At 34.9% G+C, this 19,833-nt stretch overlaps 1 protein-coding gene across 2 annotated transcripts in view; it reads left to right on the forward strand.

Moving 5' to 3' along the window:
• Positions 1–19,833, forward strand: part of LOC121388632 — a 47,986-nt gene that overhangs the window by 16,872 nt on the left and 11,281 nt on the right. Inside the window, exons 8-13 of one of the 2 annotated variants that reach the window (XM_041520053.1) lie at positions 798–1,118; positions 6,903–7,006; positions 11,189–11,652; positions 13,725–13,810; positions 15,195–15,238; positions 18,802–19,127. In XM_041520053.1, the coding sequence (XP_041375987.1) occupies positions 798–1,118; positions 6,903–7,006; positions 11,189–11,652; positions 13,725–13,810; positions 15,195–15,238; positions 18,802–19,127 (1,345 nt within the window). The remainder of the gene's footprint in view (positions 1–797; positions 1,119–6,902; positions 7,007–11,188; positions 11,653–13,724; positions 13,811–15,194; positions 15,239–18,801; positions 19,128–19,833) is intronic. The other variant, XM_041520054.1, reaches the window with a different exon arrangement.

Genomic DNA, 19,833 nt, shown 5'->3' on the forward strand with positions numbered 1-19,833 from the left:
TCCAAGCAATTTTCTGTAACTGTTATACCAGTTTAATTAAAATTAGCTCCACTAGTTAATTACTATTACCTGTGGATCTAACAGCACCCCGTTAGAGCTCATGTCCAGTTGACCTTTCATTCGACCAATCAAAACCTTACTTGCAAAATCATGCCAGTTATTTGAAAAAAAATTGAAAACATTCGGGATTATGCCGAGAGTATACGAAATGATTTGGGTGAATTACGAAGTACGCCCGAAATTAATTTCAATATAAAATTTTCTATAAAAAAAATTTCAAGACGAAAACAAAAAATGTGATGGTATAGGCATAAAATCTGTTTATACTGGTATACAATCCAGAGTTTATTACTGCACTTTTCCCCCTGTTTTTTAATGTTGAAATAGACCAACAAGTCCGCCTATTGCATAAATAGTCTCGCCTGATATTTTTAGAATTTATATGCTCCCAAATAACACTATAAAAGGCGAAGTGTAATTGGTCGATATTTAAATTGTTATTTGTAGATGAAATGTCACCTGGACATAGGCATCCATGCAATGCTGTTAGATCTACTGGTAGACCTATAGAGCTAATTTTAATCAGATTGCCATTATACATGCATCAAAGCAAGAGCTTTCAGATATGTGCTGTCCTGTCAACTATAATTTATTTTGTAAACTCTGACAATGTAATATGCTGTGTTAGAGTATCACTAAGCAAATATTTCTTCCTTTCCTTTAACCTAGAACAAGCATTAATTGTCAGTATCCAGTTATGGAGTGAACACGTTAAAGAAATTCCTACCCTTTTACAGGTACCCAAGATCATTTAATGATTTAGATGATGATTCTGAATCGACCATGTTTGGCGATCTTGGATACAAAGTGGTGAAAGCGTTCTACAATCCGCATATGATGAAATATGCTCTTGGTGAAGGTCGCTCCTCCATGATGGCTCCCATTGACCAGGAGGTATTGGAGGTTCTGCGTAATCCGGATAGGTTTGTCATGATGCTTGAACAGGACCCAAAGTTTCGGGCACAGCTCATGAAGATCAACAGTGAAGCTGTTATGAAGATCGTTAGTCAAGCCCGAATGCCGTATCGGAACATGTATGGGAAAAGACAGGCAATGAGGTAAGTTGAACTATTTGCATATAGCACAGTTTCAGGTTACATACCACCATTTGTTGTGTCGTTTACTTGCTGTAGCAGCTTACTTAATATAGTCCAGTTTAGGAAAAGGTTCCTCATAAAAATAAATACTACAAAATTTTGATATGCTTTCGAAATCTTTCTTTGATGTTTACACGTAGATTGACCTCTGTAGTATTTAAATAGCCCAATGGTTTGAAGTAACTTATTGTATGTAGTACTAACTGATAATAACTATGCAAGTGGTATTATAGTGTCACTTGTATAACAGCAGCACGAGGCGGTGGTCGGGCATAGGGCTGTTAATTGAAACATTTTGTGGTCGACCTATGTTGATTTTTTACACGGTACTTGTCAGTTGAGAACACTCTCTAAAATTATTAGTCACATGATTCTCTCGATAGTGTTGTATTTTTCACAGCTAGAATATATTCTGACATAGAAATTGTATTGAACTGCATGGAGTAATTAATGGTGGTGTGTAACCTTCATGTCACTGGATTAACATTTTGTATTACGGGCCATACTTGAATGAATTATTTCAAATTCCTGTGTTTTCACTGCTAGGGATTATGAACATTACAAATGAAATATACAAAATGCATTTCATGGTATTATACACACCTGGATGACCAGAAACACTTTCGTACAAGTATGTAAGGAAATGAGTAACCTAAATAATAAAATCTAAGTAATGTCTGGTTTCAATTATCAAACAGGGCTCTGTAATAGTAAAACAATCGCCATATTGCTTAAAAACTAGGGTCTATCACTGTAATCTCACTATCTTAGGCAAACACATGGGTGTATTCAGGATTGTTCAGTATTTGGACCAAATAAAATCTGAAGAGACATCTTAAACTTTTTCATTTTGGTTCCATGTACAGCTAGGACTGAAATTTATTCCAAACAACAAAGAGTACACCTCTTTACATGTAGGTTTGAATGATTGCAAAGTAACATAGAGATTAACTGACATTTCATATGGCTTGAAATTAACAGCTCCAATGGCAATGGCTGTCATTGACAGGACTGTACCTTGATCAAAATCCTATGGGTGGCAAAATTTTATAAACAAATGAAACACTATACAAATTAAACCCTGAGCTGTGTATGCTATTTTCTGGAGTAAAAAAAAAGTGAGATTCTCAGGGGGGCAACTGCTGTTCCCATCCCCGGAGGGTATACGGCCCTGATTGATGTATGAATCACTGTAAGTCTGGGACTTTACAGATGGCAGTGTGTTTTGATGCTGGATAAACATTATTACTCTCAGTTGAAGGAATATTGTTTTGTTTTTATATTTGTTGTGAAGTTTACTGATTTAAAATTACTGTAGGCAGGCTCAAAATCAGTCAGCATTTTGCTTATGGCAAAAAGCATTTCAAAATCACCATCGTTGAGCATTTTACTTATGGCAAAAAGCATTTCAAAATCACCATCATTGAGCATTTTACTTATGGCAAAAAGCATTTCAAAATCACTATCATTGAGCATTTTGCTTATGTCAAAAAGCATTTCAAAATCACCATCGTTGAGCATTTTGCTTATGTCAAAAAGCATTTCAAAATCACCATCGTTGAGCATTTTACTTATGTCAAAAAGCATTTCAAAATCACTATCGTTGAGCATTTTGCTTATGGTAAAAAGTATTTCAAAATTACCATAGGTAATAAATTCTTAAGTATGAACCCAGCATTTTATCTCACCTTGACAAAGTTAAAAAGCAAGGTGGATATTGTGTCAACTTTTCTGTTTATAGCTTGCTATTATACGGTTTTACAGTTAACTTTTCTGTTTATATAGCTTGCTATTATACGGTTTTACAGTTAACTTTGTTTGTCTCAGACTGTAATTTGGTTTATAGTTGCACCTTTGGATATTCATGTCAGTGCAAATTAAAAAAACACCTAAAAAGTGATTTTTAAAAATTATAATTAAAAGGATTTTTTAAAAAAAGAACTTGATTAATCATTAATTCCACATCACAAATTATTAGGTTGATGATGTAATATTGATAATAAATAGTGAATAGCTGCAACAAGTTGTTGATGTAGTATTGATAATAATGAATGGTTGATGTACCTTAATATTAATGAATGGTTGTTGATGTACCTTAATATTAATAATAGCGAATGACAGATTGTTGATGTAATATTGATAATAGTGAATGACAGATTGTTGATGTGATATTGATAACAATGAATGACATATTGTTGATGTGACATTGATAATAGTGAATGGCAGATTGTTGATATAATATTGATAAAAGAGAATGACAGAGTGTTGATGTAATATTGATAAAAGAGAATGACAGATTGTTGATGTAATATTGATAATAGAGAATGACAGATTGTTGATGTAATACTGATAATTGTGAATGACAGATTGTTGATGTAATACAGATAATTGTGAAATGCAGATTGTTGATTTAATATTGATAATAGTTAATGCCAGATTGTTGATGTAATATTGATAATAGTGAATGGCAGATTGTTGATGTAATATTAATAATAGTGAATGACAGATTGTTGATGTAACATTGATAACAGTTAATGACAGATTGTTGATGTCACATTCATAATAGTGAATGGCAGATTGTTGATGTAATATTGCTAACAGTGAATGACAGATTGTTGATGTAACATTCTTAATAGTGAATGGCAGATTGTTGATGTAATATTGATAATAGAGAATGGCAGATTGTTGATGTAATATTGATAATAATGAATGTCAGATTGTTGATGTAATATTGATAAAAGAGAATGACAGATTGCTGATGTAATATTGATAATTTAGAATGACAGATTGTTGATGTAATACTGATAATTGTGAATGACAAATTGTTGATGTAATACAGATAATTGTGAATGGCAGATTGTTGATTTAATATTCATAATAGTTAATGCCAGCTTGTTGATGTAATATTGATAACAGTGAATGACAGATTGTTGATGTAATACTGATAATTGTGAATGGCAGATTGTTGATGTAATATTGATAATAGTGAATGACAGACTGTTCATGTAATACTTATAATTGTGAATGGCAGATTGTTGATATAATATTGGTAATAGTGAATGGCAGATTGTTGATGTAATATTGATAATAGCTAGTGAATGGCAGATTGTTGATTTAATATTGATAATAGTTAATGCCAGATTGTTGATGTAATATTGATAATAGTGAATGGCAGATTGTTGATGTAATATTGATAATTGTGAATGACAGATTGTTGATGTAACATTGATAACAGTTAATGACAGATTGTTGATGTCACATTCATAATAGTGAATGGCAGATTGTTGATGTAATATTGCTAACAGTGAATGACAGATTGTTGATGTAACATTCATAATAGTGAATGGCAGATTGTTGATGTAATATTGATAATAGAGAATGGCAGATTGTTGATGTAATATTGATAATAGTGAATGACAGACTGTTCATGTAATACTTATAATTGTGAATGGCAGATTGTTGATGTAATATTGGTAATAGTGAATGGCAGATTGTTGATGTAATATTGATAATAGTGAATGGCAGATTGTTGATGTAATATTGGTAATAGTGAATGGCAGATTGTTGATGTAATATTGATAATAGTTAATGACAGATTGTTGATGTAATATCGATAACAGTGAATGACAGATTGTTGATGTAATACTTATAATTGTGAATGACAGATTGTTGATGTCATAATGATAATAGTGAATGGCAGATTGTTGATGTAATATTGGTAATAGTGAATGGCAGATTGTTGATGTAATATTGATAATAGTTAATGGCAGATTGTTGATGTGATATCGATAACAGTGAATGACAGATTGTTGATGTAATACTTATAATTGTGAATGACAGATTGTTGATGTCATAATGATAATAGTGAATGGCAGATTGTTGATGTAATATTGCTAACAGTGAATGACAGATTGTTGATGTGATATTCATAATAGTGAATGGCAGATAGTTGATGTAATATTGATAATTGTGAATGGCAGATTGTTGATGTGATAATGATAATAGTGAATGGCAGATTGTTGATGTAATATTGCTAACAGTGAATGACAGATTGTTGATGTAACATTGATAATAGTGAATAATAATAATAATAATAATAATAATAATAATAAATTCTTTATTTAGTAAGGGTAACACAGTTAGCAAAAGCTAATCTTCCCTCAGGCCCTCAGGTACAAATTAAACAATACAGAATTACAATGCATACATTTATGATCAAATAGAAAATACATATATGGCAATAAACAGATGTACAAATGATATTATTTTAGAAAATATTTCTTGAATGGCAGATTGTTGATGTAATATTGATAATAGAGAATGGCAGATTGTTGATGTAATATTGATAATAATGAATGGCAGATTGTTGATGTAATATTGATAAAAGAGAATGACAGATTGTTGATGTAATATTGATAATAGAGAGTAACAGATTGTTGATGTAATACTGATAATTGTGAATGGCAGATTGTTGATGTAATATTGATAATAGAGAATGGCAGATTGTTGATGTAATATTGATAATAATGAATGGCAGATTGTTGATGTAATATTGATAAAAGAGAATGACAGATTGCTGATGTAATATTGATAATAGAGAATGGCAGATTGTTGATGTAATATTGATAATAATGAATGGCAGATTGTTGATGTAATATTGATAAAAGAGAATAACAGATTGTTGATGTAATATTGATAATAGAGAATAACAGGTTGTTGATGTAATACTGATAATTGTGAATGGCAGATTGTTGATTTAATATTGATAATAGTTAATGCAAGCTTGTTGATGTAATATTGATAACATTGAATGACAGATTGTTGATGTAATACTGATAATTGTGAAAGGCAGATTGTTGATGTAATATTGATAATAGTGAATGACAGATTGTTGATGTAATACTGATATTTGTGAATGGCAGATTGTTGATGTAATACAGATAATTGTGAATGGCAAATTGTTGATTTAATATTGATAATGGTTAATGCCAGCTTGTTGTTGTAATATTGATAACAGTGAATGGCAGATTGTTGATGTAATATTGATAATAGTGAATGGGAGATTGTTGATGTAATATTGATAATAGTGAATGGCAGATTGTTGATGTAATATTGATAATAGTGAATGGCAGATTGTTGATGTGATATTGATAATAGTGAATGGCAGATTGTTGATGTAATATTGATAGTTATGAATGGCAGATTGTTGATGTACCGGTAATATTGATAATAGTGAATGGCAGATTGTTGATGTGATATTGATAATAGTGAATGGCAGATTGTTGATGTAATATCGATGATAGTGAATGACAGATTGTTGATGTAATACTGATAATAGTTAATGTCAGCTTGTTGATGTAATATTGATAACAGTGAATGACAGATTATTGATGTAATATTGATAACAGTGAATGGCAGATTGTTGATGTAATATTGATAATAGTGAATGACAGATTGTTGATGTGATATTGATAATAGTGAATGGCAGATAGTTGATATAATATTGCTAACAGTGAATGACAGATTGTTGATGTAACATTGATAATAATGAATGGCAGATTGTTGATGTAATATTGATAATAGAGAATAGCAGATTGTTTATGTAATATTGATAATAATGAATGATATATTGTTGATGTAATATTGATAATAGTGAATGACAGATTGTTGATGTAACAGTGAATGACAGATTGTTGATGTAATATTAATAACGGTGAATGACAGATTGTTGATGTAATATTGCAGACAGATGATGATGATGTCGCCACACGGGCTCGAGCGAGACTTGATGGACATGGATCTGGAGGAGGAGGACAGGATGATGCACATGGAGATGCAGATGATGGGAGGTGACCATCACCACACTCACAACGCTGTATAACACACACTGCAGATATATAACACACACTGCAGATATATAACACACACTGCTGTATACTGTATCTCAGATATATAACACACACTGCTGTATACTGTATCTCAGATATATAACACAGTGCTGTATACTGTATCTCAGATATATAACACACACTGATATACTGTATCTCGGACATATAGCATACACTGATATAATGTATCTCAGATATATAACACACACTGCTGTATACTGTATCTCAGATATATAACACACCCTGCTGTATACTGTATCTCAGATATATAACACACACTGCTGTATACTGTATCTCAGATATATAACACACACTGCTGTATACTGTATCTCAGATATATAACACACACTGCTGTATACTGTATCTCAGATATATAACACCCTGCTGTATACTGTATCTCAGATATATAACACACACTGCTGTATACTGTATCTCAGATATATAACACACACTGCTGTATACTGTATCTCAGATACATGTATATAACACACACTGCTGTATACTGTATCTCAGATATATAACACACCCTGCTGTATACTGTATATCAGATGTATAACACACAGTGCTGTATACTGTATCTCAGATATATAACACACACTGATATACTGTATCTCGGACATATAACACACACTACTGTATACTGTATCTCAGATATATAACACACACTGATATACTGTATCTCGGACATATAACACACACTACTGTATACTGTATCTCGGATATATAACACACACTGCTGTATACTGTATATGTATATAACACACACTGCTGTATACTGTATCTCAGATATATAACACACACTACTGTATACTGTATCTCGGACATATAACACACACTACTGTATACTGTATCTCAGATATATAACACACAGTGCTGTATACTGTATCTCAGATATATAACACACAGTGCTGTATACTGTATCTCAGATATATAACACACACTGTTGTATACTGTATATCAGATATATAACACACACTACTGTATACTGTATCTCAGATATATAACACACACTGCTGTATAGTGTATCTCAGATATATAACACACAGTGCTGTATACTGTATCTCAGATATATAACACACACTACTGTATACTGTATCTCAGATATATAACACACTACTGTATACTGTATCTCGGACATATAACACACACTACTGTATACTGTATCTCGGATATATAACACACACTACTGTATACTGTATCTCAGATATATAACACACAGTGCTGTATACTGTATCTCAGATATATAACACACACTGCTGTATACTGTATCTCAGATATATAACACACACTACTGTATACTGTATCTCGGATATATAACACACACTGCTGTATACTGTATCTCGGACATATAACACACACCGCTGTATACTGTATCTCGGACATATAACACACACCGCTGTATACTGTATCTCGGACATATAACACACACCGCTGTATACTGTATCTCGGACATATAACACACACCGCTGTATACTGTATCTCGGACATATAACACACACCGCTGTATACTGTATCTCGGACATAGAACACACACCGCTGTATACTGTATCTCGGACATAGAACACACACCGCTGTATACTGTATCTCGGACATAGAACACACACCGCTGTATACTGTATCTCGGACATAGAACACACACCGCTGTATACTGTATCTCGGACATAGAACACACACCGCTGTATACTGTATCTCGGACATAGAACACACACCGCTGTATACTGTATCTCGGACATAGAACACACACCGCTGTATACTGTATCTCGGACATAGAACACACACCGCTGTATACTGTATCTCGGACATAGAACACACACCGCTGTATACTGTATCTCGGACATAGAACACACACCGCTGTATACTGTATCTCGGACATAGAACACACACCGCTGTATACTGTATCTCGGACATAGAACACACACCGCTGTATACTGTATCTCGGACATAGAACACACACCGCTGTATACTGTATCTCGGACATAGAACACACACCGCTGTATACTGTATCTCGGACATAGAACACACACCGCTGTATACTGTATCTCGGACATAGAACACACACCGCTGTATACTGTATCTCGGACATAGAACACACACCGCTGTATACTGTATCTCGGACATAGAACACACACCGCTGTATACTGTATCTCGGACATAGAACACACACCGCTGTATACTGTATCTCGGACATAGAACACACACCGCTGTATACTGTATCTCGGACATAGAACACACACCGCTGTATACTGTATCTCGGACATAGAACACACACCGCTGTATACTGTATCTCGGACATAGAACACACACCGCTGTATACTGTATCTCGGACATAGAACACACACCGCTGTATACTGTATCTCGGACATAGAACACACACCGCTGTATACTGTATCTCGGACATAGAACACACACCGCTGTATACTGTATCTCGGACATAGAACACACACCGCTGTATACTGTATCTCGGACATATAACACACACCGCTGTATACTGTATCTCGGACATATAACACACACCGCTGTATACTGTATCTCGGACATATAACACACACCGCTGTATACTGTATCTCGGACATATAACACACACCGCTGTATACTGTATCTCGGACATATAACACACAGTGCTGTATACTGTATCTCAGATATATAACACACACTACTGTATACTGTATCTCAGATATATATAACACACCCTGCTGTATACTGTATCTCAGATATATAACACACACTACTGTATACTGTATCTCAGATATATATAACACACACCGCTGTATACTGTATCTCAGATATATAACACACACTGATATACTGTATCTCAGATATATAACACACACTGATATACTGTATCTCAGATATACCACACACTAGTTTATACTGTATCTCAGATATACCACACACTAATATACAGTATCTCAGATATACCACACACTAGTTTATACTGTATCTCAGATATACCACACACTAGTTTATACTGTATCTCAGATATACCACACACTGATATACTGTATCTCAGATATACCACACACTAGTTTAGGGTAGAAATGTGTTAACAAATACAAAAGAACTTCATTGTTTGAAACAGTTTTGCATTATTAAAGGAAAACATAATTATAATGTAATTTGCTTTAAATTAAGTGGAATTATGGAATGTATTAAAATATGTTATGGGAGTCTGATATAATTACACTTTTAATGTTCTCTACCTGACTTTAAGAAACTGTTTGGCCGTTATATGTGGATTGATTTATGTCTTTACTATTCAACACATTAAGTTTCTAAAGATGACAGAAACTGGATGTTTCAAGAGCCAATTTCATGTTTTGAACAGCCATTTAAAAAAAAATAATGATTTTGGTTTTATGATTATGCCACTATGTTGGGGGTTTTCATATTTACTCATGGGTATTACGGGCAGGATGTAGCCCAGTGGTAAAGCACTCGCTTGATATGCGGATGGTTTAGGATCGATCCCTGTTAGTGGGCCCGTTGGGCTATTTTTAATTTCAGCCAGTGCACCATGACTGGTATATCAAAGGCAGTGGTATGTACTATCCTGTCTGTGGGATGGTGCATATAAAAGATTCCTTGCTACTAATGGAAAAAATATAGCGGTTTTTGTCTCTATGACTGTCAAAATGACCATATGTTAGACATGCAATAGTCGATGATTAATAAATCAATGTTCTCTAGTGGTGTCGTTAAACAAAACAATTTTTTCATATTTACTCATGGGTATTAATAAGGTATTGCATGTTTTAATTCAGCCATTGGTCTACAGGCTGGTATGTACTGGGTTCGGATCCCAGTCGAAACGAGATTTTTAATCCAGATACCGACTCCAAACCCTGAGTGAGTGCTCCGCAAGGCTCAATGGGTAGGTGTAAACCACTTGCACTGACCAGTGATCCATAACAGGTTCAACAAAGGCCATGGTTTGTGCTACCCTGCCTGTGGGAAGCACAAATAAAAGATCCCTTGCTGCCTGTCATAAAAGAGTAGCCTATGTGGCAACAGTGGGTTTCCTCTAAAAAACAGTGTCAGAATGACAATATGTTTGATGTCCAGTAGCTGATGATGAGATCAAAAGTCAATGTGCTCTAGTGGCGTCGTTAAATAAAACAAACTTTACTTTTTGTTTTAATTCAGGATTGGATGATGACGACATGGTTTACCACATGAATCGGAGAGGTCCATTATCGAACGTCTCATCCATGCTGCGTGGTTTTCAATCGAGAAACAAATCGCCCAAGAGAAATACACACATTTCCACCGGTATGACTCGCACATCACCAGCATCATCTCCAAAACCAGTAAATACAACAGGTACAGCTGCAAAGCCAGCAAAAAAGTCATCAACTACAAGTACAAATTCAGCAAAAACAACGTCAGCTACAGCTACGAAGTCAGCAGAAACATCAAATACAGCAACCGTAAAACCCACAGAACGCTCATCAACTACAAATGCAAACTCAGCAGAAACAACAGCAGCTACAGCTGCACAGTCAGCAGAAAACTCATCACTAGCTATGGCAACTGCATCTGAAACATCAACAAGTGGAAAGCTTACTGCTGGTGACTCTTCTGTTGACCCAAAGTCAGACAGTACTGAGGTGATGATTGGTTAAATAGCTGTAGATTGAGTCATATGTTAAACAGCTGTAGATTGAGTCATATGTTAAACAGCTGTAGATTGGGTCATATGTTAAACAGCTGTAGATTGAGTCATATGTAGATTGGTTAGACAGCTGTAGATTGATTCATATGTCAAACAGCTGTATATTGAGTCATACATGAAACAGCTGTAGATTGAGTCATACATGAAACAGCTGTAGATTGAGTCATCTGTTAAACAGCTGTAGATTGAGTCATATGTTAAACAACTGTATATTGAGTCATACATGAAACAGCTGCAGATTAAGTCATGTTAAACAGCTAGAGATTGAGTCATACGTTATAACTGATTACTTGCAGCATATTTCACTGTTAGTGTACTTGTATTTTAAATTCACAAAACAGGATCGAGTCATATGTGATAACTGATTACATGGGACAATATTTCAAAATCTTAGGTAACCGGAAGTCCATTCACATGAGTTTTACTTAGGTAACCTAATCCTGAAACATTACTACACTGATGATTCGATTGTATTTAAAAACAAACTGATTTTCACTTTCATTACTGATGTATGGTACTTTTTTAATGTTTGTATGTAATTATTGTTCACCACGTAAACTGATTGGTGGTTCTCGTGATTTTAAAAGTTGCGTAACCGACATGCGAACAGAACAACGGTTCTCGTGAAATATTGTTCCCTGGATTACTTACAGCATATTTCACTGTTAGTGTACTTATATTTTAAAGTCACACATAATTATATGAACATACCGGGTATCAACATAATATCAACAACCCCTGCAGTTAAGAAAATGGCAGTGTTCGAGATTAATGGTATCCCGATATCCCGGGGATACCAGAATTTAATTTTGGATGCCAGACTTCAAGAACCCAGTATCCCACCGGGATACCATATAATACTAAATTCTCAGGTGGGATACCAGATTTTGAAATGTTAGTATCCAACTGGGATACTGCCCAAAATTTTTAATCTTGAACACTGAAATGACCACAACAAAACAAATACCGTGGAAAAATAGTGTCCACAGCATTTTTCACAGCAATTTTACCGTTAATATGTTTGTCTGGATTGTAAGTAAATCTGAATGATGAGTGTTATTTAAAGTGACGTGACAGTTAACATGAGAATGACATTGCTACAGTGCAGTAGAGTGGTCACTTTCATTGCATTGTCTTATTTTTTATGGCTTCAGATGTGGTTAAATACAGTTCATATTTTTGTTTCCAACTTCCCAATTTTCTCTGACATTTCCTTCAAAGGACAGCAGATCAGGAATTTTAAAATAATCCATAATGTAGTGAAAAACCACTGACACTGTCTTACAAACAACAATACGATTGAGCTCTCTTAAATACAATATATTTATAACATTATTATGATTGGTTCAATAATACCACGTGACACATATAGTATAATATATACTTGCATAATTTTTTTTTTTTTTTTTTTTTTTTTTTTTTTAAAGATTTATTGCACCCAGAACATAGACAGTGAACAGTGGTCACTGCCTTACAAAGTACATATTTAAACAATAGTATCTAAACAAAATATGCTATTTAAATATGTTAATGCTTTCTGTGGTATTTATAAGACGGAAAGGGAGAGAGAGAGAGAGAGAGGGAGAGAGGGAGGGAGGGAGGGAGGGAGGTTGCAACAGCAGTAGATAAGTATAAAGAAGTTGTGGGGATATTGAGAGAGTATTAGAGAATGACATTTTAATTAGTACTCTATTTCCAAGTGAACTTTCAAAGCATAATTTTTAATTAAAACATTCTTTCAAAGAGTGTTTTATAGGGTGTCCATTGCTTCTGAAATACTTGCATAATTAATATGTCACACATATTGCATATTATGACTTGAAAAATTATTTTAAACACTAATGTTGCATGTTAATTGTGTAAAAAAAATTGATTTGGACACTTATCTTGCACAATAAAAATATTTCAATTAATACTGCTTATATATAATCCATATTTTCCTTTAAATTAACACTATTTGAAAATGTTTGATTTTAAAATAATTTGAATCACTAATTACCATTACAGGATAATAAAACTGTGACACCAGAAGGACAAGGCAAATCTGATGAGGTAGTTAAAGCTCCAATACAGAGACAAACTACCACACAGCCGTAAGTTGACCATAATCTCACTTATTACCCCTATTGTCAAAAATATCTTGCTACATATCAAAGTGATACGTCCCACTAGAACGCCAAGTGGGACGTAACACTTCGGCGTCACACACGATGACGTCATCGATTGGCACACTACAACCATACAGGAATGTCAACCAAACGAGTTGAGTGATGTAAATTAAGATCTATTATGAGTAATAAATAGGATATTAAATTCGCTACCTTTTCGTATCATGTTTATGTCCCAAGTGAAATAATTTTCAGTTGTCAAGAGCTTTAGCGAGTGACAATTGAAAATTATTTCACTCGTGACATAAAACATGATGCGAAATGGAAGCTCGTTTAATATCCTATGAATACTACAGGAGCTTTATTGACTAACACGGTTCTAAAGTAAGACCATGTTTGGCAGGAATTGCATGCCTTGTAACTCGTGTGATATGTTAAACTGCAATTAGTACAAATTAGACAATACACTATTGCTGATGACGTAGCAACATAAATTGCTATGTCATTGTTCTTGTCAGGTGCTAATTTTGTTTAAATAAAATGTTTAAACTTATTAAAATGTCTCATTTGTTACTGACGTAAGTTAATTCTGTGTGCTTTGAAAGTTTGCCATCAACGCATACTAAATAAAGAGGTGCACCCTGAACACATTCTTTATGTTTGAGGCCTCAAATTAGTTATCAGAAAAAAAACTAATACGAAAACAAAATTTTGTGAATATTTTTACCAATGTCAGAGAATCATATCAAGTACATGTAACTTATATTTGGTGACAGGTGTAACCATCTCATCTCTGTTTCTTTTTCTTTTGTTATACAAGCTATGATGTTTATCGCAGTACTTTCTGAAACATGTTTAAATAATATGGAGATATTTTATGATTACAGGATGTGAAGAAATATATTGACTAGCAAAAAGATTCAGCTCTGAGATTAAAATAGTCCTGTACCTCCAACATGCTCTGTTGATCGCCCTGCCCTGCTGATCGCCCTGCCCTGTTGACCGCCCTGCCCTGTTGACCACCCTGCCCTGTTAATCGGTCTGCCCTGTTAATGGGTCTGCCCTGTTAATGGGTCTGCCCTGTTGATCACCCTACCCTGTTGGTCACCCTGCCCTGTTGATCACCCTGCCCTGTTAATCGGTCTGCCCTGTTGGTCACCCTGCCCTGTTGATCACCCTGTCCTGTTGATCAGTGTGAGGGAAACACTGTGTCTTGAATATGTGCTTTAAGCCCAGTAGTATATTTATATGTTATATGATTTTTACATTTCTCCTAATTTTATCTAAATTTTATGCATCTATAAACATATAGGGTGATATATTGTGGCTCATAGTTTAAGATTAAAATGACTTTAATGTTTATTTTCAGGCTCGCCACTGTGTATCCACCAGGCATGACAAGAAAAGAATCTGGTACTTGTAACATTTTTAACGCATAAACAAATACATACAGTTAGCATTTTATATTATTTGCTGGAGCAGTGCTCTTTTAAGGCAATTCCAACCAATCAAAATTAACTTATAATATCAAATAGACCATTTGTAAGGAATCTTCCATAAGATAGAGTACTCATGCTTCAGAAACCAGGAATAACCATAACTTCCGAACATGTACATGTATACAAAAACAATAATTACTGATAATATATAAGAAGCTAATAATATAAATTTAGAATTAAAAAGAAAAACAAATAGTAACTTTATATATCTAATTTGAATATTGAATTAGAACGTTGCTTAATAAAAACAATAAATAAGAATAATAAAATAAATGCTTAATAATAAAAAGTAAATGCTTTAAAAAACACTACCGGACCAAAAACTGATTCGGACTTATGAAAACAATGCTGCCCGTCACACTTTTTTTTCTTTTCTTTTTTTTTACATCATTTGTATTTACAGTATACTATAAATCTTGAAATTAATATGAGCAAATTATTAATAGAACAATGCAAGAATATGAGCTGGCACAATAAATACTTGACACATTATATTTTTAACTTTATACCACTATAACAACATCACAACAAAGAGATAAATAATGAAACCTGACAACAAAACAGATCCGTGTATCTGCTAGAATGAATATAATGTTTTATATCCAGCACAAAGTAATCATGTAATATACCAGAGAAAAAAAGAAGGTTAAATGAAATGCATACTAGACCCTCAACAAAAGGAATAGTGTCCATACATTGATGCTGTTATTCACTTGAAGTAAGTACATGTTTTATTTAACGATGCACTCAACACATTTTATTTATGGTTATATGGCGTCCGACATATGGTTAAGGACCACACAGATATTGAGAGAAAAAAACCACTGTCACCACTTCATGGGCTACTCTTTTCGATTAGCAGAAAGGGATCTTTTATATGCACTATCCCACAAACAGGATGGTACATACCACGGCCTTAATTTTGTTACACTAGTTGTGGAGCACTGGCAGGAACGAGAAATAGCCCAATGGGCCCACCGACAGGAATCGATCCTAGATCAATCACGCATCAAGTGAGCATTGTACCAGTGATCTACATCCCGCCTTTTTATTCTTTGAAGTAGGTGTACTATTTAAATGCCATACTCGGTAATCATTGTGGTGCCCTGTATAGGAGGTGGAACAATTTAGTACAAGTTAACCAACCAAACAAACATGGCAAGTAAATTTAGTGAAAACAATTCAGAATTTCTTGTTTGCAGTTTAATCTTTTAAAGTTGCATTTAGCACATATAATTATATATAGGTACATGTACCAGTGTATATACCTACAACACAATAATATCATTGATACATTGAAGCGTGCAAATAAAGCATTAACTCATGGTAAACATACCAAGACTTACGTACAGTATTTATTTATGAATTAGAGTACTATAGGAAGGAAGGAAGGAAATGTTTTATTTAATGACACACTCAACACATTTTATTTACAGTTATATGGCGTCAGACATACATGTGTATGGTTAATGACCACACACAGATATTGAGAGAGGAAACCCACTGTCGCCACTTCATGGGCTACTCTTTTCGATTAGCAGGAAAGGATCTTTTATATGCACCATCCCACAAACAGGATGGTACATACCACGGCCATAATTTTGTTACACCAGTTGTGGAGCACTGGCAGGAACGAGAAATAGCCCAATGGGCCCACCGACAGGAATCGATCCTAAATCGATCGCGCATCAGTTGAGCGATGTACCACTAAGCTACCAGTCCCTTTATTCACTTGAAGTAGATGTACTATTTAAACGCCCGGTAATCATTGTGGTGCCCTGTAGGCCTATAAGAGGTGGAACAATTTAGTACAAGTTAACTAACCGAACAAACGTGGCAAGTAAATTTAGTGAAAACAATTCAGAATTTCTTGTTTGCAGTTTAATCTTTCAAAGTTGCATTTAGTGCATATGTATAGGTACCAGTATATATACCTATTACAACACAGTAATATCATTGTTACATTGAAGCGTGCAAATAAAATCTTTTAAAGTTGCATTTAGCACATATAATTATATATAGGTACATGTACCAGTGTATATACCTACAACACAGTAATATCATTGATACATTGAAGCGTGCAAATAAAGCATTAACTCATGGTAAACATACCAAGACTTACATACAGTATTTATTTATGAATTAGAGTAGTACAGTATCTTCATTGACAAGACAAATTGTAGTGTCTTATCAAAATAACATTCTAGCGCAATCAACTTGCCTGCTGGATTAGTCACACATGATTTGTTAAAGGGAAATAAATGTGTTCTTGTTGGATTGCAAAGTACATAAAGTCACTGATTACTCAAGGTCTCACAGTTATCACCGACGTGATATCTTAAGGCAGTAAACCGATTGTTATGTTATATTATGAGGACTTTAGTTTTAACTATAAACATTGGGACCATTATATAGGCATATGGATTCTGTAATTTTGTAGGTGGGTAAGCTAATTTTTTTATTCATATTTGCATTACCGTACTCCCAAACAGCTACAGGTATATAGGGTTGCAAACGAATCACAACACATTTTTACATGGATCACAACTAATATTGTTGATAGAATGATGAAAATACATATATATATATAATGAAAAGGTTTCAGGCCAGCTCCTTTTGCATGAATATTTCTATCACTTTTGCACAAATTGTTTTGCTTATGATTGGACTCAATTCCAGTTCTAAGCATTGCCAGTTTAAGGCCTGTAGCACAAATAACAATGGGGCTGCCTTCCTTGGATATTTATTTTGCAACCCCCTCGGGGAAAGGGGAAAATTGACCTAGGGAAAATAACTGTACACATCACCACGGGGCCCCCTGAAGCTGCACGGGGCCCGTAGCATGTGCTAAATGTGCTAAATGTGCTACTAGGATAAACCAGCTCTGCTTCTAAGATGTTGTTTGGGATCAAAGGTTTCTCTCATCCCTGCATATACAAAACAGAAATAGTTCCTATGTTAAAAAAACCCATTTGGAATACCCAACATTTTTCATTCTTGACAACATGAATTGTTTTAGGTGCATGCACGGGGGAGGGGGGGTTTGGGGATCGAACCCCCCCCCCCCCCCGCTGAAGGCGAATTTTTTTTTCATATCCCGATTTTTAATGTAATTTCTTTCCAAAAAAATGTGGTCAGAAAGCAGCTCGGCTAGCCAGCAGAAAACACCTCAGAATAGCCCTAGAAGGGGTCAATTTTTCAAAATGTTTGTGGGGAGGGGCCACTGGCTTCATGCTCACGGTGTCAGGCTTTGCCAGACACGTCGACCCCCCCCCACCCCCCCTGCAAAATTTCTTGCGCACGCCCCTGTGTTTGTTTGTATTCCAACACACGTTGACTACATACACTCATAACACATGCTTATAAACCAGCATGCACATGATACACGTTAACACACAGTCATACTCACTCGCACACAAGTCGTTTCAGAACTTTCAACTTTGTTTTATATTTAGAGCTAATATTTCATCATTTCAGGTGCAGCATTTGATGAAACAGAGTTAAAGTCAGAAACTGCAGCCTCCCAAGGTATAACAACAGACAGTGATTGTCTGTCATCGTCACAACAGGCTGGAGGTGGTGGAGAAATTCAGTCCAAATCCTCAGCAAAATCAGATGATGATGTTTCATCACGTACTTTTGCATCTACCGACAACAGAACTGGTAAAGGCCATTTGGGAAATGAAAATATACTATCTATGTTTAGTAGACCATGGTCTGGTCGTGTTACACGTGGCAACTTTTATCCTCATGATGATGACAGTGACAGTGACAGTGATGACGACGAACAAGATGATTTTGCAGTAAGTTAACAGTCACAGCAAATGTCTCTTTTTATCTAAAAGTAAAATATGTTAGTCTTGTAAAAAAGGCTCATTGGACATTACACAGAATCTATCCCCTTTTCCATTTGGTTTTCCTCATTCTTACCAGGTAATTCCTGTTCTGTCTGTGGAAAGTACATAATATGCAAACACATCATAGAAAATAGTTACTGTAGCTTATTGACAGCAGCAGAATTTTTGTTATTCCTTTTCCTAAACCATATTACATCACAATCTAGCAGAAGCTAGTGATCCTCATCTGTCATAGTTACCAGGTGTGACACCCATAGACACTATTGAATCTCATCTGTCACAGTTACCAGGTGTGACACATGGACAGTACTGAACCTTATATGTCACAGTTACCAATGTGATACACCTAGACAGTACTGAACCCCTTTCTGTCACAGTTACCAGGTGTGACACATTTAAACAGTACTGAATGTCATCTGTTATTATTACCAGCTGTGAAACACAAAAATTACTGAACCTCATCTGTCAGTTATCAGGTGCGACATTCAGACACTGTTGAACCTCATCTGTCACAGTTACCACATGTGACACGTGGACAGTACTGAACCGTATCTGTCAGTTTGCCATGTGTGACATTTAGACAGTACTGAATCTCATCTGTCACAGTAACCAATGTGATACACATGGACAATACTAAGCCTCATCTGTCACA

The sequence above is a fragment of the Gigantopelta aegis genome, chromosome 14 (genome assembly GCF_016097555.1).
Source record: "Gigantopelta aegis isolate Gae_Host chromosome 14, Gae_host_genome, whole genome shotgun sequence".
NCBI lineage: Eukaryota > Metazoa > Mollusca > Gastropoda > Neomphalida > Peltospiridae > Gigantopelta > Gigantopelta aegis.